A 24,648-nucleotide genomic window follows, 5' to 3' on the forward strand; every position below is an offset into this window, starting at 1 on the left:
GGCAGTGAAGCTGCAGGAGGCATCTCATGGAGAAGTGACTGCCAAAGAGCAAAGACATTAAGTAGAAAATTGGCCTCATCCTCCCTTGTGACCTGCTGGCCACCACTCACCTCAGATCAACAGTGAGGAAGTGATTTGTAAACAACACATAGAAAGCATCTCTCCACTCCAAAATAAGGTGGAGTGGGCCATGGCTTAGGACACTTGCTGAGAACTAAGTGGTTTGGAGAGCTCATTCAGCATCCATCTGCATTTTTAGGTGATAAAAGCTCTTAAAAAGCTAGCTCTTGCTTCCACTGAGCCTCAGGCACCCTTGGATGAAATCCATGCCCCAAAAGGTGCCATGAAGGCAGGTTCCAGTGAGCCTGTTAAGGTCCTGTGGTAGTGGCAGTTGTGTGGACACTGTAAGTACAAATAGTGATAGCCTTTCCAGGTTGTTAATTCCTATATTTGCTGATATAGCAAACTCCTTTGTCAGGGTTTTGTTGAAGCTGTATCATCACTGACAGAGGAGAAATAAGACAGGACATAGTGCTGTGTTGTACTGTGGGTTCATGTCCAGCTCCTCAGGCTGCCTCCTTTCATTCATTACTGTGTGGTAACAGCATGGCCATAGACTTTGCATCTCACTCCTGGCATGGTCATCCTCGCTGTGTGATGGTACAGCCTCCTCTTCAACGAGTGGTAGGACAGGACACAGCTGATCAATTCTATAGTAATTATAGTTCACTTCTGAGCCTAATAATAATAATAATAATAATAATAATCATCTTCAGTGCTTGATGTCCACTAGTCTCAAATCCAAAGTTTACAGAGGTGAAAACGTATCTTTGTTTCAGATATGACAACTCTGAGTGGCTGATAGGGTAGCTGACTCTCTTGTGATCTCCCAGCAGATTGGTGGCAAGAGGGATAAGCAGTGCCCTGGACTCTCTTTTCACCGTTCCCCAGAGGGTGGGCAAGATGCCTCACTTGCAGGAGTCACAGTACATCACCATCAAGTATTCTGAGAGCTTATCAATCTTTCAGCTCTTGCAGTGAACAGACCTTCAAAGGAGGGATGATATAGGTTGAAATGCAAACAGCTGTAACACGGTTTCAGGAGTCTAAACTCCTATATTGATGACCAGTCTTCGACCAGCAAATGATTAATGAGATACCTCAGCGCTGGTAGATTCAAGCCCACAGAAAGATGACAGATTTTCTTGGTATAATGTTCTATGTACAGATTAAATTAAAGTCCAGATCTGCACAACTTCTTCGAGTTCAACAGCATTCACGAGTGGTGCCATCAAAATCACAGGCTATGCAATGTGAATAAAATTCTGTGCTACTGGTATAACTAAGATATTATCTTGCGGAAAGCTTTTTAAAGAGGTCAGGAACCTCCAGGTAATAGCAAAGACAGGACAAACCTCACGTCTTAGAGCTGACACTTTCTCATTAGTGCCTTCAGAGAAGCCTGATACAAAACCAGCTTCAACCAGCTGCAGACTGAATTTCATAACACAGATTGTGGAAGACTTGGAAATACTCAGAACATTTTCCTAATGTGTTAATACAGCGGTTTCTAAGGCACTAGTTTGTGTTCATCTCTGAAAAATTAATGGTCTGCCTGTTGAGCACTCCACTATATGGAAAGAGTGACTATAATAGTCATACACTTTAGATTGGTAAGTATAGATGGCTTTAACAAGTTTACTTTACTAAGAAAGCCATATTGCAAATCATATGTCTAAGTTTTATGGAACAGTCGGCTGACTAAGTAGCTGATACTTCTGTTGGTGTATGGCACCTATATAAACATTATCCTGCTGTTTGATATTACGTGGTTTATTCCTTCTATAATTTCAATGGCTCAGTTATTGCCAGAAATAAGAGCTACAGTGATCACTTAAAAATGCCCCTCAGGAGATCAATAAATAATTCCCATACCTAGTGCACTTAAGTTCCTTTTCCAAATTGTATTCAGGTTCAACTTAAGGGAAATTAAGTTGATGACACATGTAGAGTAAAATGGAACTGACATGTGTAATGCCTTCCAAACCAGGAGTAAATTTAATTCTAATATAAATAAAATCGTATTTTTCAACTGATAAATTTTCATGCAGTTTCCATAAAATATAGAACACTAAAAAGGCAATTACATCACATTTAACAGACCAAGGCATTTCACCATGCCAAATGCCCAATATAAAGTCCTCAATCACCACTCAGTCCATTTGTAACTCTCTGAAAGGTAAAAGAAAAGGCACAGGTTACCTTCCAGTCACAAATACAACCAAATTGGTAGCAGGTTGCTGCCTGCATTGTCCTCAGGCTTTACACAGAAGTCTAGACCTGCACAGGTAGACAAGCTTTTGCAGAAGTGCTGCTCACCATCACTCCTTGCTGAAGCCTACAGCTGTAAGCAGCCCATGCTGCAGAATGGTGCCCTATAAAGAGGAGGTAGAGCACCTGCAGCTTGACAAACCAAAGCGAGGGTTATACCAAACCCTCCCTGTGCTCCACTGACAGTAGTTTCTGTTGATAGTGGCTATGAAATAAGATTATGCATTGCTTCCAGAAGGAAAGGAAAATGTCCAGAGATGATTCAAGAGAATCTGCTCCATTGGTAAAGGTCCAGTTTAATAGCAGCATTTGTCAAGGAACAGATCTTTGTCTAAAAATATTTCTAACCAATGAACTGATGAAATACCAGCTCCATTTAAAAGACACTTCAAAATTATAAAACGATTAATTTAAATAACAATTAGGAATCCACAATCTGCTGCTGTATTTATGTGGTTATAATGGTAATATGATTTACTAGTGGAAGTATTAAATTAACTTGCATAATTATTAATGACAGTTTTTGGCAGTGGCATCAGTTATTAACCTATGTTCATAGTATATTAATGGACGCTATGTCCTCACTTTGGGATAACATCCCAAATTCCCAGACTGCTGCTTCCTTGATCTGCTATATTGATTCAAAAATTACCCATAAGTTGCAATTACACAAGCAGTGCAACACCTTTGTATCATGTTCACAAAAATACAATGCTCACAACTATTACAAGAACATATTTCTGTGGGTCTGTTTTAGCGAGGTCAGCTGCTTAGCCCTCCCTGCTGGAACAGCTTGTGCCAATTAAGCATTGACTTCTGACTTGTCAAGATGAGGCACAACTCCTTCTGCCAGGGGCAGGTGAACCTACAATTACTTGTAAATCAGCAGCCTCTGACTCATCAGTAACTTCACTGAAGATTTGTTATCTTCTTAATCAGTGAAATGGTAGGCACGTACAAATGGACTGCCATCCACAGAAGGAATTAATGTCTCCAGCTTAGCCAACTCCTTCTGTTTAAAAAAAAAACCAAAACAAGCTGTTGGAGTATGCATCTCAGAATAGAAAGGACTGTTCTACTGCAGAACCAGTTTAATATCTCATGTTTCTTTAAAAAAATTAGACAATGCTTTTAATCTATAGATAGCAGAACTCCCACTGATTCCTGCACTGCAAAATCTGTCCTGAGGCTCTTACTTTTAAATACTTCAAAATGCATTTTCAAGAGAGAGGATTTTTCCATTATATAGATTTATTACTGCATGAAAAATTCAAAACAAATACACAAGGTCCCAGAGCAGGGGGAAGATTCATCACTTGCCCAAATAACAATTAGACTTGACAAAACATTTCAGAATTTATTGTGGTGAAAAACTGAATTGGGAAAGGAGTGGAATCTGTGATTGACAGTCTGCTCTAACCAGTGTTTTACACAGACAGACAGGGAGTTTACAACAACCCAATATGAGATGTCAGGTGCACGAGTGACAGCAGAATCCTATCACGGAAGTATTAGCAGGAACCTTTCCAATCTTACCTGCTTTTTAGTCACTAATCCAGCTCTTCAGACTTACTATAACATTTTAGATGCCCGAACTATTTCAAATTTCTTATTTGACTGCTGTTTAAGAAATGTCCTCACCCTAAATAATTTTCTCATTTTGATTGAGAGGTGAGGACTTGTAACTTTTATTCCTACACCAGAAATAACTGTGCTAAATCCAAAAAACATCAGGATTTTGAAGTCTTTATGTCTTCAGTGATAAAATCAGAGGTGCCTGCTGCTTGAGGCAGAAAATCCAATCACTGCATTTCTGATTTAGGTGAGTGAATTCTGCTTAAATCCAGTCTTGGATGCTTAATGATTTGGTTCACTGTGCTAAGAGAGATCGGAGTGTCTGTGATGTGAAAACATGATGGAGACCTGGACTAGAATCTATAAGTGCCATCATCTATGACTCCAGGCTGCGGGGTTGGATTTCAAATTAGATTTGAGAGCCTCAAAATCCTACTGCCAATTCTGAGAGTCACATTCCTCCAGTAACATGAAAGTGTATGTGGGAGAAGACAAGAATTGAATTTTGGTTTTGCTTTGTAAATTATGAACAATGCTCTCACAGAAGACTGCAATTCAGAGTATGACAGCTGTGTTACCAAAACTGGAAGGGCTTCCCTGTTTCAGCATACTGTTTGCATTTAAAAACAGTCACTGTCTAGACCAGACTTGCTCTCACAGTAGCAGTCACTACCACAAATGTCTTCATGTAGGAGATGATGTGGCCCTGGCCATTTTAGGGCTGCTGTAGTTCTCTCTCTGCTGTTCAGTTTTGGTAGTCACTATGTTGTATGAAGCATGGAGGAAAATGTCTCCCCCATATTATAAAACAAACCCAGCCCTGTCTGTTTGCTAACAATTCCCTTGGACATCAGCACTTGGGAGAAATCAACCCAAGACTCCTCAGGTGTGTCCAAATATCTCCTTCAGTGCAGTTCTTCAGGGGTCACTATTAGGACCAGTGCTGTTTAACATCTGTGTCAGCAACACGGATAGTGGGATTGAGTGCACCCTCAGCAAGTTTGCCAGCAACACCAAGATGTGTCATGCAGTCAACACACTGGAGGGAACGGATGCCATCCAGAGGAACCTTGACAAGCTTGAGAGGTGGGCCCGTGAAAACCTTGTGAATCATAGAATAGAATCGATTGGGTTGGAAAAGACCTCCGAGATCATCGAGTCCAACCCTTGGTCCAAATCCAGTCCATTTACTAGATCATGGCACTCAGTGCCACGTCCAATCTGCGTTTAAAAATCTCCAGGGATGGTGAATCCACCACCTCTCTGGGCAGCCCATTCCAATGCCTGATCACTCTCTCTGTAAAGAATTTTCTCCTGATATCCAACTTAAATTTCCCCTGGCGGAGCTTAAGCCCGTGTCCCCTTGTCCTATTGCTGAGTGCCTGAGAGAAGAGACCAACCCCCACCTGGCTAGAACTTCCCTTCAGGTAGTTATAGACGGTGATGAGGTCACCTCTGAGCCTCCTCTTCTCCAGGCTAAACAACCCCAGCTCCCTCAGCCTCTCCCCATAGGACTTATGCTCCAGTCCCTTCACCAGCCTTGTTGCTCTTCTCTGGACCCGCTCCAGCACCTCAATATCCTTCCTGAACTGAGGGGCCCAGAACTGAACACAATACTCAAGGTGTGGCCTCACCAATGCAGAGTACAGGGGAAGGATCACTTCCCTGCTCCTGCTGGCCACGCTATTTTTGATACAGGACAAGATCCCATTGGCCTTCTTGGCCACCTGGGCACACTGTTGGCTCATGTTGAGCTTCCTGTCAATTAGTACCCCCAGGTCCCTTTCTGCCTGGCTGCTCTTCAGCCACTCTTTGCCCAGCCTGTAGCACTGCATGGGGTTGTTGTGGCCAAAGTGCAGGACCCGGCACTTGGCTTTATTGAACTTCATCCCATTGGAATCAGCCCATCTCTCAAGTCTATCCAGATCCCTCTGCAGAGCCCTCCTGCCTTCCAGCAGGTCGACACTCCCTCCCAATTTAGTGTCATCAGCAAATTTGCTGATGATACACTCAATCCCCTCATCTAAATCATCTATAAAGATGTTAAACAGGACTGGGCCCAACACTGATCCCTGGGGAACACCACTGGTGACCGGCCGCCAGCTGGATGTGTGAAGTTCAACAAGGTCCGGTATCCAGATCAGGGCAATACCAAGCACAAATATAGGCTGGGTGGAGACTGGATTGAGAGCAGCCCTGAGGTGGAAGACTTGGGAATGTTGCTGAACAAGAAACAGTGTGAGCTTGCAGCCCAGAAATCCAGCCATGTCCTGGGCTGCATGAATATAAGCATGACCATCATGTTGAGGAAGCTGATTCTTCCCTCTACCCCACTCTCATGAGACTCCACCTGCAGAACAGTGATCAGCTCTGGGGTGCCCAACATAAGGAGAATGTGAATCTCTTGGAGTGAGTCTAGAGGAGGGGCATGAAGATGATCAGAGGGCTGGATCACCTATTCTACAAAGACAGGCTGAGAGAGTTGGGGTTGTTCCTGAGAGGGTTGGAGAAGGCTTCAGGAGATGTTGTAGCACCTTCCAGTACCTGAATGGAGTCTACAAGAAATCTGGAGAGGGGTATTTTACAAGGGCATGTAGGAATAAGGATAAAGGGTAACAGATTTAAATGGAAAGAGCATAAATTTAGATTAGGTATTAAGAAGAAATTTTTTACTGTGAAGGTGGTGAGGCATTGGAATAGGTTGCCCAGAGAACTTCTGGATGCCCCATTCCTGGAAGTGTTCAAGGCCAGGTTGGATGCAGCTTTGAGCAACCCGGTCTAGTGAAAGTGTACTTGACTGTGGCAGAGGGGTGGAATTAGACGGTCTTCAAGGTCCCTTTTAATATGATCCATTCTATGATTTTATCATCTGTCCCAAAAGATCTGAATGTCCTTAGCTTTCCTACTTGCACTGAAGGGACCCTGCACGCTTTCTGAAATCAAGCTGTACATCTGAGCTTATATAGTTACCAAAAGGTTTCGGCCTTCCTGGAGTTGGTAATTTTTATTTTGGCATTTTCGTCAGTCCAAATAATTAGTTAATTAGATGCTCTATCTCTGAAGATAAAGGAAAAGATTTCACCTTAAAAACAGAATTATACAATTACTGCATGGAGATTAGAGTCTTCTGCAGTGATGTCATTCACTCTGGCTTTGCACTGATGTGATCATGCTTGATCTCAACTGTCAGCTCAGGACAAACTGTCACTGAGGTCAAGAGATGTAAAGATTTCACTGTGTACCTGTGTGCAAGCATACAACATGGTTCATGTATCCAGACTCAGCTTAAGTTTCATCCTCTAAATTTTGGCTGAAGCAATATTTGACTGAACCCTTCCATCATACAGAGAGCAGATGGCAGTACCGTGGACTCCTCACACAGTTCAGGAGATGGGTAGAGCAGAGACAGCAAATGTTGCTCACCAGCAGGTGAGGAGTTCATGTAGAACATCCTTTCTTTTCCTTGTACCATTTTAAAGAAGTACTTTCTGAAATGTTTTTTTCCTCAGACCTTACACAGTCTAAAACTGATACTGACTGCAGCTCTAACCCTTTCCTGTTTTGAAAGCCTGCCTTTTATTTTCAAACAAAGTCCTTTCTTCTTTGCAATGCCCCTGGAGAAACCTGCATGCTCACAGAGTATTTAAGGGTTGACAACAGCAGTTTCTTAGATTTTTAAGGGTCGACATCATTTGAACTAGCTTAATCTCATGGGTCCATGAAGGCAGGTTAGAAATGCTGCCTAAACAAGTACTCCATCCACCTTGTCTTAGTCCTGGCTGAAATCCCGAGACAAAGAGGAAAGCAGATCGGGGGAAAAAAAGATACAGTTAATTAAAGGCCAGGTTCTAAGCATCTCTATCTCCTTCAGGTCACCAGAGCCTTATTGAGGGAACACACTCACTGAAAGTTCCTCCTTCCTTTGCTGTCAGCATCTAAGCTTAGTTGGCCTTAGGCCCCTCAGAGCCTCGTGAGCTTTCCCTTCACTTTATCAATGAGCAGTTTTCTAGGCATGGGTTAAAGTGCAGGCTGCTGCTTGCATAAGGGGACTTACTCCGGAAACATCAATATGCCAGACTGTCTGGAGGAACCTCAATCGGCTCCGAGACCACGTCTCCTGATGGTCCTCACCACTTCATCACACAGTCCCCACCATCCTACTTTCTTCTAACATGGGCTGGAGCCCCTTTCCTTGAAGAACCTCAGCAAGGTATACATACCAAACAAGACAGCAGTATCTCAATGTATTGCCAACAAAGTGCATCTGGAATGAAGCTCAGGAAACCAGAAACTTAAATCCTCCATAGGCCCCACTTTGCAGAAAAAGATAAGGGTCACCCAGCAAAATTGAGAGAACCAGCATCCACAGGGGGCAGCACAGCTGATGTCCTTCCTGAACACCCACACATTCCTGCTGTAAATACACAACTATAACAGGGAGGTGTCTCCTAAAGCCTGGAAAGCTGGTGTTCCTAACACTGCTTGAGGTTTTAGACTGCCTGCTAAGCTGTGTGTAATTCCACTAATTTTCTGCAGAGGGAATTAGCTTATTTCCACTCAGAGTAAATGCAACATTTGCCAGCTATATATGAATTATGGAATTCACAACATTTAATAGATTTTGTACAAATCTATCTGCAGGAAACAGAGCTAATGATTTGTTGCTGGATCAACCTGTCGATATCAAAATGTCTAAAGAGATGCTTAATGAACTGCCAGTTGATGTAATATTTTTGGATTTCAGTAAAGCTTTTGATACTGTCTCTCACAGGATCCTTTTGGACAAATGTCCAGCACACAGCTGGATAAGCACATCATGTGATGGGTGAGCAATTGGCTCATGGGTGGAGCACAGAAGGTAATAGTGAATGGGGAAACATCAGACTGGTGACCTGTCACTAGTGGGGTTCCACAGGGCTCCATCTTAGGCCTTGTGTTCTTCAACATCTTCATAAATTACTTCAACACAGGACTGGAAGGGACACTAAGGAAGTCTGCAGATGACACAAAACTCGGAGGAGCTGTTGACTCCCTCCAAGGCAGGGAGGCTCCTGCAGAGAGACCTCGACAAATTACAGGACTGGGCAATCATCAAACATTTGAAGTTCAACATGGGAAAGTGCTGGATTCTGCACATGGGATGGGGCAACCCTGGATATACAGACAGACTGGGGAATGAGATGCTGGAAAGCAGTGCTGTGGAAAGGGACCTGGGGTCCTGGTTGATGGTAAGTTGAATATGAGTCAGCAGTGCCCTGGCAGCCAGGAGGGCCAACTGTGTCCTGGGGGGCATCAGGCAAAGCATCTCCAGCTGGTCGAGGGAGGGGATTGTCCCACTCTGCTCTGCACTGGTGTGGCCTCACCTTGAATATTGGGGCAGTTTTGGGCACCACAATATAAGAAAGATATTAAGCCATTGGAGAGTGTCCAAAGGAGGGCAACAAAGACGATGAAGGGCCTTGAGGGGAAGCTGTATGAGGAGTGGCTGAGGGCACTTGGTCTGTTCAGCATGCAGAAGAGGAGACTGAGGAGAGATCTCATTGTAGTCTACAACTTCCTCATGCGGGGAAGAGGGGGGCAGACATTGATCTGTTCTCTGTGGTGACCTGTGACAGAACTTGAGGGAATGGACTGAAGTTGTGTCAGCAGAGGTTTAGGTTGGATATTAGAAAAAGGTTCTTCACATAGAAGAAGGGTGGTTGGATGCTGGAATGGGCTACTCAGGGAAGTGGTGACAGCACCAAGCCTGACAGAGTTCAAGAAGCATTTGGATGATACACTCAGGCACATGGTGTGACTCTCAGGGATAGTCCTGTGCAGGGTCAGGAGTTGGACTTGATGGTCCTTGTGAGTCCTTTCCAATTCAGCATATTCTGTGATTCTGTAACTGTTCCTGAAAGTCCTCAGTTGTCCTCAAGAACAATAATAGCCTTTCAGAGAATGACTCAGCTGCTCACAAACAGTTACCCAGTGCCATCCCATACAACCAAGCAGGGCTGCAAAACATTCAGGTGGGACTAATAAAGAGGACACATAGAGGATCCCCTGCTTTTCCACAGCAGCAGCTGTCAAAGAGCACTAGATGGCTTCATTTAGCAGGTAACTGAACTGTCAGTGCCTGTAGTTATTGGATAGACAGGAATTTTGTATGTACTAGCTTTAATCATCCAGCCCAAACCACAGCAGCTGTTTTAGAGTTGATCTAAACCTCCTGCAAGATTCAGTTTGATTGCTGAGAGAGCTTTTAAGGACAGTACCTAGCAGACTGCAGCCTTTTGTGCCTCACAAACCTCTGAGAGCAATGCCAGCATCTTTATGGAGTGCCTCGTGGGGCAGACACTCTACCTTGTAAAGGTAAAAATCTTGCAGCTCCCAGGCTGCTGCTTTTTTGCTAAGGTCTTTCCAATGCTAAACTTTAATCACTTAGAAAGTGCAAAGTGCAAGTCTAGCTTCAACCACTTCACAATAGCTCGTTTTGGCTTTTTAGTGCCCTCTTCTCTGAATACCATTTTAAAAGTAGTATCTATAACATCAATATTTAACCACTAGGCTTGTTCCTTATCACAAGGATGAGGATTGCTGTACACATGGGCTAAATCACAGTGCCTAGACAGCTGATAATAATGAAAGCATCTTTGAAGATGAGGCACTTGATTGCTACTCTAAAGCTTACTGGTGAAAGAAATGTGTAATCTATTTTTTCATTGTATTTGAAATGAAGTCACTTGCTTAAATATTAGTCATCTGGATATATATATAGCTCATTTTTAAAACTGGGTTAGCACCTGGCAATCCAGCCTGAGTAAGCATCAGGCTATCCCAGTCACAGGCCCATTTGAATTCTTGTTCATCTTTTTGCAATGTGTGACAGACTTCTTTTTTTCTGACATGACTTCCTTCCCACTTCACAGGAGACAAATCCATGCACTCAAAGCAGCTGCCTGATGGCAGCCCAGGGAGGGGAAGCAGCCTGGCAGCAGTCCCCCCTTCCCACTGCAGCTGGACAGCAGGGCTGGTCCCTGTGCCAATGCCACATCTTGTCTCCCTCAGGGAAGCAGGGTGCCCCAGGTACAAGAAAACAGAGTGGCAAAGTATGTAATTTTCTGCCTGTGATACAAAGATCAAGGTAATTTTCAATATTACTGTCCATGACATTTTCCTGAACATTGAAAGAGATTTTTTCTGCTATAAAAAACATCCCTCTCTCCTTTCCCAGCTGTCTTTGTACTTTCTTTCCCAAGTGTTTCCCTGTTGGTTTTTCTCTGCCTTTGCCTTAATTTTCTGCAGTGTAGCACAAGTACAAATCATGCTCCTGGCAGAAAAGACACTGAAAAATTCTGCCTGTCCTCCATCTGACTAAAAGCTGTGCAGAAGACTTCGTGTCTTCTGCACATCTGGAGACGGCACTGATAAAGACAAACAGCCCAATGATGATACCTAATGATTTATTTTTCCTTGGGGGAAGTGCTGAGGATACTAGATATACTTTGCAACGTTGCTCCCAGGAGAGTTTATATAAGCAGGGAGATGAATTAATAGGCAGCCTTATAGGGAGAGATGAATTTGTGAAAATGCATAAACATTAAGGAGATTTGCTGGAATACCAAATACCTGGGATCTAGTCCATGTCTCTGCACCCAGTGAGCGCACATAGCACTGGTGAGGTCTGTCCCACTGCACAGGGACTGCCTCTGGGGGACCACCAGCACAGCTATCACTCTCCAGAAATGATCTATGCATCAGGGATCACAGGACCACTGATGTGGAAGGGAGCTGGCAGAGCTGAAGGCACCAAGTGTGCTGGACATGGGGACGCATGGCTGGAAATTAGGAGGAACTCGGATAAAGATGGGGAGCATTGATTTTTATGAAGAGAAATAGATGAGTCTTAGCCTGTATGTGCATTAGTGGGAAAACTGCTCAATTGCCACTGACTTCTGACATGCCTCTGATTTTTGTAACAGCTGTAATTAATTTCCCTTGGAGTACCCAGACTGTCAAGCTGCGTACCTGGCGTAAAAGGAGTTCATGCAACTCAAAGGTCAGCACAGCGCTAAGTCTCCGTAGGAAAGCATTTCCCGGGGCTAGGGGATTAGGAAACCATTTGAAACTAGGGAATCATATATAATACAATGATAGGAGGGAACTTGTCTGGCTTTCCTCCAAAAGCTAAGCATCATTCATTGATCAGAAAACAGATCTCCATCTCTACTGAGAACACTTCTTCCTCCATTTGCTAAGTGGAAAATGACAAACAAGCTAGCTGTGCCCTCTCCCACATCCTTTCTCCTTCTGTCTGTCCAGGTGTCCCCGTCACTTTGCCCTCCTTCAGTGCACCACAACTGTACCAGTGGCTACTTACTCGGCACCGCCAGCAACCTTGGGGGCGGTGGAGGTGGAGGAGGCGGTGGTAACAGTGGAGGTGGCCTGCACTGGCAAATTTCCTGGCAGCTCTCTGTAACTTTCTCTGCTACAGGCTTGGAGCATGACTTCTGGGGCTCACCCTGAGTGATCTGTGAAGAAACAAGTCATTGCATGAGCAGTAGAACAGTGACAACTGATTTTCCATGAATGTGTTTCTTAGATTTGAGTATCCGAGTGGCACCTCAGACCTGTAGGGAGAACTGAGCTCACGTTCCTCATTAAGGTGACTACAAGAGTGTCTATTCCCTATGTGGTTCCCGCTTTTTATCTTTTATTTTTTTATTTAATATAATATCTTCAAGACTCCTTTTGCCTCTGTCAAATTTGGTTGAAATTGGCCAGCTGTTTTTTGAGTTATTATGGAGTAAGGAGAAGGCAGGCAGTGGCAGACAATATGATTGCGTAAGCCTTCTTTCCTTAGGAAAGCCATCTAGCAGCATGCATTATTCACAGGGTCATTGCTGCAAGCCAAAGAGAGCTAATAAAAATTACAAGACAGTTAGGGTCAGGATTATGTTCATTTTCCTTATGGCAGAACTGAAAGCCAGAGGACATCTCTCCTTTGCTTTGCCAGCATCACTTTGAAGCTGAGAGAGCATTTCACAGGGTGTTTCACTTCCCACCAAGAGGAGAGAGAACACATATTTTACTCATCTGTAGACCACAGCAATGACATGGTTAAAATGGAAATGCCACATTGTAACCTGTGTAACATGCAGTGTTGGCTAATAAAACTGAAGATGAGGCACTGCAGAACCCAAGTATGGGCATCGATTGGCAATGGACAATGATTTAGCCAGTACTGGTATTCAATAGCTTGATCTAGTCATGACAAGGAGCACTTATGAACAGCAAATTTGTCTTATCATCAGCAGTATTTACATAACTAATGATTTAAGGAATATTCATTAAAATTCCTAATATAATGCTACAAAATGGAGTCAGTCCCTAATGAAAAGGAAATTTGCTGAGCATCACAGAAGCTTCTGAGACATATTAACTTCAAAGGTCTCTAAGCCAGCTCTTTCTGAATGACTTATACTCAGATGGTAAATACTGGATACAATTTTAAGGAGACAAAGCAAAGTGTAAAAGATTAATAAGCATGTTATCTAACAAGCATTTTGAATGTAAGTATCAGGAGACCACCTGGGACAGACTTGTGTCTTGCTGAAGCTAAGGACAGTTACACTAGCATTCAACTATTGCCTCGTGCAGTTTGGTTTCAGATGGGTTATTTTCCTAATAGTTTTGGCCTAACATCATCCTCTGTAATCAGGGTTTTTCCACAACATGTCGGTCATTACAGAGAGGATGTCTCATGCCATGCTTTCTGATTTCTTTCAGGCATGCTTTTCTGCCTCTCTGCCTATCCTCAGGGTCAGCCGGGGTTGCCTTCTCCCCGCTTCTCTCTCCCGTCCAAGCTTTGCTTCCCTTCCCTGCCAGCTCCAGGGACAGTCTGCCTCCTCTACCTTTTCAACCCTAGTCCCCAGGCTAGGCACCTCTCCCACTTCCCACAGCTGGGCACCAAGGGGGCTGCACTGCCTCTTGGCTGCAGGAAAGCTGTGCACAGTCATTTTATATTTCTGGCCAAAAAGAGAGATGTGGCTAATTAAAACAACATCACTGCACAAAGGACACATTCACATGCGTAGGAGGTTTCTAAATGCAGAAAGACGCATTACTCTGGCCTCAGGGAAATGGAGGTAGGGCTTTGTTGATTAAATATTATAGGGAGGGAAGGAGGAAAGAATAGAAAAGTCTACACGTAGCTGAGTCGGAAGGACAGCTCAGCACAGCATAAGGCAGAAGGCTCAGTTCTTTAAACAGCTTGTCGAAATCTATTACCAAACATAGGGAAAAACAAATTCAGCACAAGTGCTTTCCAAGTTTCCCCTTCACCATCAGGTAACAGTAAGAGGATGGTTAAAGACCATCTCAGACAGCTTCCAGGAACTTACACAAACTCTCTGAACGGTCTAATGAATCAAAGTGACTCGGCTGCATAATCCCTCATGACTGGTAATAAATCTGTCTGCTAAGCAGGTTTATTTATTTTTAAAGTAAGTGATCCCAGGCAGCAGAATATCCTCCATACTGCCTCAGCTCTTTCAACACTGTTCACACGTGGCATTGGGGTGCTAGGCACGCTCCCAAGAAGAGCCCCATGAGAAAAGCATCCACTCCATGCAGTGGCTGTGGCATACCTTGTTGAATGGGTGTGACAATGTTTACTGTGCTGATGGAAGGAGATGGGGTACCATCTCTCCACTGGTCCCAGCAACTGATCAGGAAGCAACTATTAACTCCTAGCTATAACTACTGTCCCCTAACTAGATCCTTTGTTATTGAATCCTATGAGCTCACTACAGTCTCACATGAGCCAGTGTGATGGGAGAAGATAGACACAGGGCAGAATAACATTGAGCAGACTTGAAGCCAGCTTTGTTTGCAAACCAGAAGCAGCTTTGTGTATGTAAGTCTGAAGACAGTACTGGTATGGCAAAGCTACATTGACTTATTGCTCTAACCTAATATGAACATGAACCAAAAGCTTGCTCTGTCTTTTTTTTAGAGCTATTGACTGCTTTTAAATCCCTGGAGTCTCTCTTACCCTAGCCTGGTAATAGAGTGTCCTCAGAAACCATTGGATAATTTTCTCAATTACTTTGCAGACAATATTAACCCTATACTCGACCAGCCACTCCTTGCTCCTGTCTACTTTGAAAATACTACTTTTGGGGAAAAAAAAAAGTTCCTTTGTCTCTCAATATCTGAGCCTGCGCCTTTAGCAAAATTCCGTATGATCATTTTTAAAGAATCGTGAAAGAATTGACATTTAAAAGCAGAGGCTTTATCACCTATTTGTTTCCTTTCTCTTGTCACTGAGTAAAATGTCTGATTGTTAGAAGATACCTGTAGGAACACAGATATTACCTTGCAGGGGTTTCTCTTAGATGGTTAGTTTTCAATAACAAAGATATTGTAAGTTGGCTGAAATCTGGCAGGAAAAGGAAAGACTCAAATAGAGGTTGAGGGCCTCGAAGAGGAGAGAAATAGCCAAGGACTGCTGCAAGAAGACAGAATAGCAACAGTAACATAAAACAGTAGATAACAGTAGCAAAATAGAATTAGGAAAAAAAGAAAGACATTTGGACCCTTTTCAAGGAAAAAAATCCCCCTGTTGATGTCTATTAGTCTTATGAAAGAAATGAAGGCTGTTACTTGTGTCTCCTAAAGGTAAGCAGAACAAATCACTAGAAAATATGCAATCTTGCTCTGGCAAAAGATGATAAAATAATACTTCATGTTTCTTTCTTACTGTTTGAAATTCAAGGTAAGTTTTTACAGCATGTGGCAGGAGAAAAAAGGCATGTTGAAAGACCCTAATCTTTTTCTGGCCAGATCTGCTAATTGAATCTGGCCTCAAACTTTACTGCTTGCTTGCTCTGCTGGACACTTTCATGGTCCCAGAATGGCTTTGGAAGCCCTTTGCAGGTTCATGTGTAACTAGAAACCCAACAGGCTGCCAGGCAGTTTGTAGCACAGAGGTTGCCTTGGCAAGGGTTCACTTCTGGAAATGGACCTCACAGGGCTTGCTCCCTAGCCGTTACCTCTGCACCTTCCAGCCATTTGTCTGGGTGCTGGAGAAGCCATGGCCTGTCTTAAACTTGGTTGTTTGTTTGGCATGAGGCTTTCTTAAAACACACTCAGCAGCTGGCCAGTCTAGACACGTTGCCTGGACTTCAAGCTGATGCATTTTTTTTTTCTCTGCTCTGAAAATATGTAAACTTGACTTTATGGATTTTTGCATTTCACGCGAACATGTTTTGCAAAAAGGACAAATGTTTTAAAATATTTATGGAAATGAAAATCTGATCCACAAATGTCCAGGGGAAAACAAACAAAGTGGTAACTGGTGGTTTCCTTTTGCAGTCTCTGTTGAAGTTTGTACCTGTAGCATATTTCTCTTTAATCCAAAATCTCCTTTAGAAAGAGTGGTCCTAGTCCTGCTTTACATAAAGCAGAGGAACAGCTCACCCCGATCAGGGGCCGCCTGCATGTGGCCAGAGCTCTTTAGTATTTCAGAGTCCCATGTGACTGCAGCAGTCCACAAGCATGTTCTACAGAGTGGGATGGGAAAACAGGATTAATACACTCCCTGGAGGGTGGCCCTCTTGCGACTTTTTTAATCGGGTAAAAGGAGGAAAGCTTTAAAAGAAAACTGCAGTTGACTGAAAAGGCACAGGGACCTCTAAAAGCCTCCTAATGTAGCAAGAGCTTTGTCTCTTGGAAGCAGTCTACAGAGATGAGATCTCAACACCACTGCATAAATCCCAGGACAGCTCTGTGTAATTCACATCAGAGTTAATCCAGATCCATGTTTATGAAACCAGAAAAAATGTGACCCTGCTATTTATCATGACCCTTACTGCTCTGTTTTTTAAATTATGTCAAAAGCATCAGACAGAATCATCCCATCCTTCTTGTCACAGAGCTGGCTATGAGGCTAATGAGAAAAAATTGTGAGGTTTGTTTTGGTTTTGCTTTTAATAAAATAAATGTTTCTCCTTTGATTAGCATCTGACTGATTCCCTTAAGTGTTACAAGGCAGGGCCTAGGGAGGGAATGCAAAGAGGTGGGAGGGAAGGCAACGCCACACATAAGTCATTGCACAGACGAATGGGTGAAAAGGGTCTGGGAGAAGAGACGTGAGAAAACATGACGGCTGCTATAGATGGAGCAGGGGCAGGGGAGCGACACGATGCGACATTACAGAATTAGTCAAGGAGAACATGGCTTGTGAGACTTTGAAGATAAACAGCAAGGATTATGACTCAACATGGGGAAGGGAGTCATGGGAGGGGTTCAAAGATGAAGGAGTTTCAGTCACAGGAAGGACGGAAGGCTGGCATGCAGGTGAGCATTCCACACCTGCCCTTCCCATTGGTACCTGCTGATAGGAGCCCTAGATTAAGCCTAGTTTTGGGAGAACTGGACAAAAGCTTGAGCAGCTTTATTGCTTGCTCTTTGACAGAACAGCAAGCAATAGCAGAAGTACAGTTGATGAATGGGACAACAAAACTTCCAAATTACAGCAAGGAAAGCTTGCGCTCCTTGGCTTTTGCATTTCTCAGAGCCTGTTTCAATTTTTATAAACATAATTATTTTTGAAAGATTATCTTAGATTATCTGAGTAGTTTGCCAGAAAGATGTTTATGCAAGTTTTTTTTTCTATTTGATTGACTGACTGACTACAGGAGAGAGGTTGCACGAGGCATCTCTTTTCACCCAACTATGCTTCCCTGAAAAATGCAGTTACAGTTTTAACTTAAGCTCAGCTACCTGAATACTTGAGCAGGACAGCAGGAAGGTAGCACTGGCAGGGATTTCTGTGACAGGGGAATTAGGTTGTTTTTGTTGTATTTCTGTTCATTTTAATTCGTAAAGAGCACAAATCGTCTTTGTCATTCATGGCAGGAGACAAGATCCTAAAACAAACAACATCTCTCTTTAATCTCTTGGGAGTCACTAAGTTTAGATCAGGGAGTAAAAGATGTGGAGTCTCCACTATATTTTCTCCAAGAAAGAAACTGTAATTGGTCAGTTCTTGAACGGCACTTGGCTGGCTCATCAATCACTTCTCTGAAGACATACATGATAAATAAACTTTAAAATATCGAAGTGACGCATTTGAGTTTGAGCTTTGCTGCTGTTCTGAGTCTCCAAACTGGATGGGCGCTCTCCCTCACTATATACCAGTTTCTCCCAGTCTCTCTTGCTGGTCACCTCACATTACAATCAAGGTCACAAAACACCACCGCGTCGGAGTTGGCAAAAGCTGATTCAGCCCTTAACCCACAGAATCCTCAATTCGCAATCAACACCGAAAACCCACGGCAAGGCACGACCGCCGGGTCTCCGCTCCGCCACTGCCTCTTTCCGTGCATCTTGCCACCTACAGCAAAATGCGCTTTCCATCCCTCCGGCCGCCAGCGCGCCGAAGAAAGTCAACTCCATCCTGCTCGGACCGACCGCTCTCGGACCGAGTTCGGCGCTTCGGGGCTGTGCCCGGCCGCCCGTCCCGCACACTCGCCGTCCCGCAGCGCCCAGCGAGCGGGGCCCGCGCCCCTGAGAGCAACAGCTCACCCCGATCGGGGGCCGCCACGGCCTCCTCCCGCAGTGCCGGGGGTGCCGGAGGGGCTCTGCCCGCGCCCCCGCTCTGCCCCCGCCCCGGCCCCGGCCCACCGCCCCCCTCGCCCCGCAGCTGCGAGCGGGCTAGGGCGACCCTACCTGGAGGGACCCCCAGAGCGGGTGGAGGGCACAGTGTAGCAGCAGGGAGGGCCAGCAGCAGCGGAGCAGCCCCAGCAGCTGCCGGAGCAGCATCCCTCCTGGGCGGGTGGGCGGGGGCGCGGGCTCCGGGCGACCTGGGGAGGGAGCAGAGCGAGCCGGCGGCAGAGGCGTTGGCTCGCACCCATGCCCGGAGCGCGACTGTCCCAACTTTAATTCTGGAGGGGAGGGAGGGAAGGCGGGAGGGAAGGAGGGGGGGGAGGGAGGCAGGGAGATGGGCGGGTGGGGAGGGGAAAGAGTGGTCGGGAAAACCCAGAGCCCTTCAAGTCCCAGCTCCCTCAGCAGGGAGACGCGCCTCCACCCCCGCCCTGCCCACCTCCCTCCCCGCCCGCCCCGCCGGCTCCCCCTCCACGGGATGCTCTGGCCGTGGCCGCCGGCAGCCTGCCCGTGCCGGGGGCTCCCCGGCCGGCGCTCACCGCTGAGCCCGGGGCTCCCTCACACCCGAGGGGGTGAGCGGGCGGTGGAAAAAGTTTGGAGCCGGGCGCAGGGGAAAAGGGGCAGGGCCGGGGCCGGAGCTTGAGGGGAGAGGCGAGGCGAGGCGAGGGGAGCGGCGCGGCCGCGCAGCCCGGGGATTGCATCTCCCCCCTGTCCGCCGGCGCCGCCGCTGCTGCTGCAGTGATTTTTCAAGCCCATCAAGGCAGTCCCTTCCGCGCACGGCTCCCCTCGTCTCTCCCTCCCCGCCCGGGCTCCTCCCGGCGGCTGCCCTCCGCTCAGCCCCGGCGGAGGCGGCCCCCGGGAAGCTCGGGCACCTCCGGCAGCCGGGAAGCGCCGCACCCGCCCACCGCGCCCTCCCCGCAGCCGAGAGCGGGACCGAGCCAAGGGGAAAGCGCCGGATCAACCGGCACCCCCCGTCCTGGAGGAGCCTCATCCAGAATTGCGGCCAGGTGGTTTTGGGGTTGGTGGTTGTTGGTGTTCCCCCCTTCGCTCACGAGTGATACAAGGGCTTGTCCTGCGACAGGCGGGAGCTGGGGCTGGGTCAGCCCAGTGTCTCTGGGATGTAATAGGGAAGACGCTTCATGGCATTTGTGTAACAGTGCTTGCGGGGAAGTGGATAGACCACCTTCCCCTTCCCCGCTCCCCCCCCCCACAATAGCAAGGCACCGCAACCCGGCTTCCCCACAAGAAGGAAACAGTAGAAAATCAAGAATGAAGGTGGTTTTGCTTTCAGTGAAGCAGTAAACGAGCAAAACAACTGCTGAGTGAATGGTAGCCGTTGCTGGAAGTTGGGCTTTGTGGGTATCAGAATGACCATCACACGTCTGTTGTTGGGTCAATGAGACAGGAGTCCTGTTTTCAATGTTTCGAATGCAGTAAGCACGTGGGTTTGAACAAAATATTGGACACAGGGTTTATATTTCATATCCTGAGATGAATAGGTTTGAGGATACTGAATTTAGTTTTTCTTTGTATTTCTTGCACCCACTGAGTCAAGTTTAATAATCAGTTTCATAAAAATCTGCTCAGAGAAGTGGGAATGGAAATACATTAATTTCTCAGCTGATACACAGCTAAAATTTTCTTTTCATACCACTGTTACACCGCCATCTCCATTCATTTCAGCCCCAACAGGTGCTGGTTTAAATGTCAGGACTATAAGGCCCAGCAGCATCTTACAAATGAGAACAGCATACTGGAATGTAATGGTGTTACACCTGAGTTGAGGTAGACTCATTGAACCTAGACATTTATTGTAAATCCTTGCCTTGTGGTTTTGTAAGGGCAGAATACCGAGAGGTAGAGACATTGTGGGCAGTAATTGTACAGCAAATATATTTTCTGTAATGATGCTGAAAAAGATGGTGTCCTTTTCTGTAAGCCTACTGTGTAATACACAGGGCTTAATATATTGTGCTCATTCAATTATAGTTTTAGTGAGCTGGAGTCACAAGAGACAGCAAAGCTTTTCAGGCTTTCTGGTGATTTCCTGAAGGTATTTCAGCACTTGGTCACAGTACAGAACATAATAAATTGCACCATCTGTATACATAGTTCTTGGTTCTTGACAGAATGAGAGATAAGGCTTTAGGCATTGTACGCCAAAAAAATACAACACAGATTTATTTTCTTTCAGTATTTACAAAGCCTTAATGTCTGAAGAACCGTGGATTTGCCTGCCATTAGCAATTGTCCAAGTAGCTATTTGTCCGTCTCAAAGCACTGTTTCTGTGGTTCCAAGACAACCCAGGGAACTGAGTAGACAGAGCCAAACTCAACCCCCTCGCATAGAAGCAAGTGCAATCAGGGATATTGTTCTGACACAAAAAAGAGCAGAGTTTAGCCCAGGTAATCAGCATCCTTTCTGTTTCACTCTGGTAATTGACAATTCCCTTGGGAAAATGATTGGTCTGCAGATATATTAAATCCATCCTTTGGACCCAGTCACGTGGTCCACATACGGGCATATTTCCCATTAGTCTGAATGGCTAAAGAAAGGGCTGAATATGTGCCCTGTTCTTGTCCACATGACACCAGTGCTTTTAATTAATTACATTGGCTTCTCTTCTGTAGTTTCTATGGAGAGAAAATAGAGTCCAGGAATTTTTCCCACTTACAAGGAAGATAAATGATGTAATGCTTGCAAGACTGTAGGCCCTGAATCAATGACAGGCTTGAAATATGTTTTGCTTAATAACGCGTTAAGTATTTTGTAGCACCAGGACTGGTGTGTGCAAGAACGGAATGATTTGTTTGTAGCAGTCACACTACTGAAGTGTTGAGCAGGATAATGGCTAGGGCTACCATCCCTGAACCAGAACCAGGATTTCCTGATTACTGCTACCAGCCACAACTTCCCTGCCACCTTGGGCATATTTTTAAAATTACCTACACCAGGTTCCCTGCCTGTCAAAACCAGCATGACTAGATCTAGCTACCTGAAATTAGTATTGTGTTTGGTGGGAAAAGCAGTAACAGGGTCCTGTCCTCCAAAATGTTTTTAGCATATCACAGAAATCATGACCAATATCAGTTCCTTTGCTGGTGTGATCAGCAAAGGTCCATGCTCTGGCTCAGTGCTCTGGAGATGAAAAGTGTGTTAAAAGTAAGTGTTACAGCTCAAAATAATAACTTCAGCTATTTTAAAAGGGGTTTTTTATTTGTTTTCAGAAAAAGACTGCACAAATAGCATCATTCAAGCAGGTTTTTTTAAGCTTTAAGTTGAATATTAACACTCGATAGAATGATGACCATTACTTTTTCCTTTTCATCTTTGGTTTGATTACCAAAGGAGTATTTATGTTGTTTACTTTGTGGCTTTTTTTCAAAACAATTGCTGATAATTGAAAAAATTGTTATTAACACTCCAGTGCAACAGCTACTCAGGAAACATTAGTAAGGACTGCTGCACTGATTACCTGTACAAACAAATATTACTGTACTCCTTTAATCTAAGTAGCCATGACAGTTATAATAGACTTTAGGAGGCTATTTATTTTGTTGGTATTGATGGAGTTTACAGCATGAATTCAAGTGTTCAGAGGGCACAGGAGTAGGTTTCCTTCGAGGTTGACTTGTCAAAACTTCATTAAAATCAACAGATATTCCCAGTCTGACTTTAGGCAAGCTCTGTCCCTATGTCTTCTGAAACATCAGAGTGGAGTTTTAGCTGGAGCTAGTGGCAGAGGAAGTGAAGGCGACCTCTTCTCTGGCTCTGTGGTCAGTCAGGCCTAGGAAGAATCCACTTAAGCTTTTTTTGCTAATGACATTTCTGGATCTGCGTCAGTGAACTGAAGAAGAGTGTCCAACCTGGTGAAATGCTAGCCAAAACATAAACAAAAAATATTTCAGCACTGAATTTTCAAAGCCTTCTGCAGCCTGAAAGCATGGTCTATCTCAGATGAATTTTTGGGTTTCAGTCTAGAAAACCATCAGCAAGCAAGTAAATGTACAGCATCACTTTGGCTTGCACTGAAAATATTTTTGTTGCTATTTTTAAAATATATTTTTATTGCTCCATATATCTAAAGCAGTGCTTTCAACATGTGGAAAGCAAATTTATTGTTTTTAGATTGAAAGTCTCTGCCAGAAATCCACACCTTATTGGGAAGGTTTTAGAAGATCAGAAATCAATAAAGGTCACAGTGTCCGAAACAGTGGAGGAATTTGCATTTCTCCAAACACCATCATCAGTTCCCAGGGAGGGGATAGGATTCTTCTTGATGATCCCAATTATTTGATAAAACTGAGGACCATGCAAAGAATAGATTTGATTTTTGGAAGATTTGATCATTTAAAATGTGATTCCTAACTTTGAGCATATTTAGAATAAATTGTTGTAACATCTGATTCTTTGATTTTCATTATACTCAAGGATTGGAAATGAGTTTTAAGTTTCATTAGTGTCCAAATTTCAGTAAGTGCTCTTCAAGTTTTCTCTCACATAAATATGGGCTACTGCACTGCATCTGGAAAACAAAAGCAGGGTGTTTCCTTTTCTTTGCCATAGATCAGGAATACCTTAATCAAAATCGATGGTTCCATGTCAGTTTAGGTGAGGAGTGAATAGGACCAATGTTGGAGAGCTCCATCATGTAGTCTTTAGCTTGTACTCCATCACTTGAAATTACAGGGCATGGCAGATTCATGGGCAAAAAAGCTGTGGCTATACATCATGTAAGCCTGTTCTTGTCTTTTCAGTTTTCTAGCTCTGAGATGCTGCATTCGGTGATAAACAGGCCTCCTGCTTACTCACTTTCAGTAGTTTCTCACATTTTGTTCTCTTCAGCAAATGGATTTGCTCAGCAGTATCCCTATTCTTTGTTTATAAAGATAAAACGTGTGGGATTAGTTATTAAAGTGTCCAGAAGAGTCCTAGATGTGAGGAAGAGCTTGTATGTCCCAAGTATGTCTGTTTTCTTCAGCTTTACCAATTGCTCACACAACATATTACTACTTCTTAAATATATTACATTCTTAGTCCCTTATGGCTATTATAATGAAGTCCCTACATCCTGAGTGAACTACAGGTTGCAGGAATCACTTAAATGCTATATCACTTTTCGTTCATTATGTATTGCTGCTTAGGTCTCATCTGTCTTTACAGAAGATTAAATACTTGTTATTTGAATGTGTAAAAGACAGTATGAAAACACTGCCTTCACATTTACTCTTGGACTCTGTTTGGCTCCCTTGCAGATTCAATATAAAAGGCAGGGCTGGTTACACATTTCCAAGAGGAATTCCTCATCTGCTTTATAAGGGAAATCCAGTACAAATGTCTAATAGTTGTGGTCTGTAGCTGCTTCTCTGGAAAATGACTGGTCGGGTGATAAAAGTTCAGCAAACCCTAGTAAGCTCTGAAAAGGTACCTTGTTGTTTATTCCATACTACTATTAAGGATGTGTTTCTGTACTATCCTTGAGATTCTTGTGGATGAAGAACTATATAAGACCAGAACCATGGTTGCCAAGACTATTATGGAAACAGATAGCAAGGACAGGACTGAGTAAACGTACAGGAGTCGAAGTAGTTCCAGATGAAAGGCAAGGATAGAGGATCACTGCTTCTAAAACAAAACTATCAGTTAGCTGCCTTTTTTTTTTTTTAAGTCCCCCTTCAAGGAGAAACCTGCATATATTTTAGTCTGACTGATATAATTTTGATTGTCAGTTTAGTGAATCCCAAGCATCAGAATATTCCCCAAAACTACAAGTCCAGCAGTTTCTATGCCTAGCAAAAGTATGATTGAATTGGGGACTAAAACTACTGTGTGCAGGTCTGTATATTTGACAGTGTTTCATTAAAAAATGCTTGAAAGATGGTCCATTTCACAGAACATTGCTTTCTCTTTCTTCTCCCTCTCTCTTACTTCTTACCTCTGTTTTTATTTGACATGATTCCTAGTCTGAAAAACTGGTAACCAGATTTTAGTAAGCTCTGGGTCTGCAGATCTCAGGTATGGGTTGTCCAACCTGTCTTGGTGGCTGTGAGCACATAGACCATCTAGGTTCATATCTGGGTTCCAAGCTG

At 44.3% G+C, this 24,648-nt stretch overlaps 1 protein-coding gene across 3 annotated transcripts in view; it reads right to left on the bottom strand.

Annotated features, from left to right (window-relative positions):
* Positions 1-19,393, bottom strand: part of PRIMA1 (proline rich membrane anchor 1) — a 55,996-nt gene extending 36,603 nt beyond the window's left edge. The window contains exons 1-3 of one of the 3 annotated variants that reach the window (XM_064659032.1): positions 19,098-19,393; positions 18,625-18,758; positions 12,269-12,419 (exon numbers count right to left, since the gene is read on the bottom strand). In XM_064659032.1, coding sequence (XP_064515102.1) covers positions 12,269-12,419; positions 18,625-18,717 — 244 coding nt within the window. In that variant the 5' untranslated portion in view covers positions 18,718-18,758; positions 19,098-19,393. Of the gene's footprint in view, positions 1-12,268; positions 12,420-18,624; positions 18,986-19,097 lie in introns of those variants that run through there. The other 2 variants (XM_064659034.1, XM_064659031.1) reach the window with 2 other exon arrangements.
* Positions 19,394-24,648: the final 5,255 nt, after the last annotated feature.

Source organism: Pseudopipra pipra, chromosome 6 (genome assembly GCF_036250125.1).
Source record: "Pseudopipra pipra isolate bDixPip1 chromosome 6, bDixPip1.hap1, whole genome shotgun sequence".
Classification (NCBI taxonomy): Eukaryota; Metazoa; Chordata; class Aves; order Passeriformes; family Pipridae; genus Pseudopipra; species Pseudopipra pipra.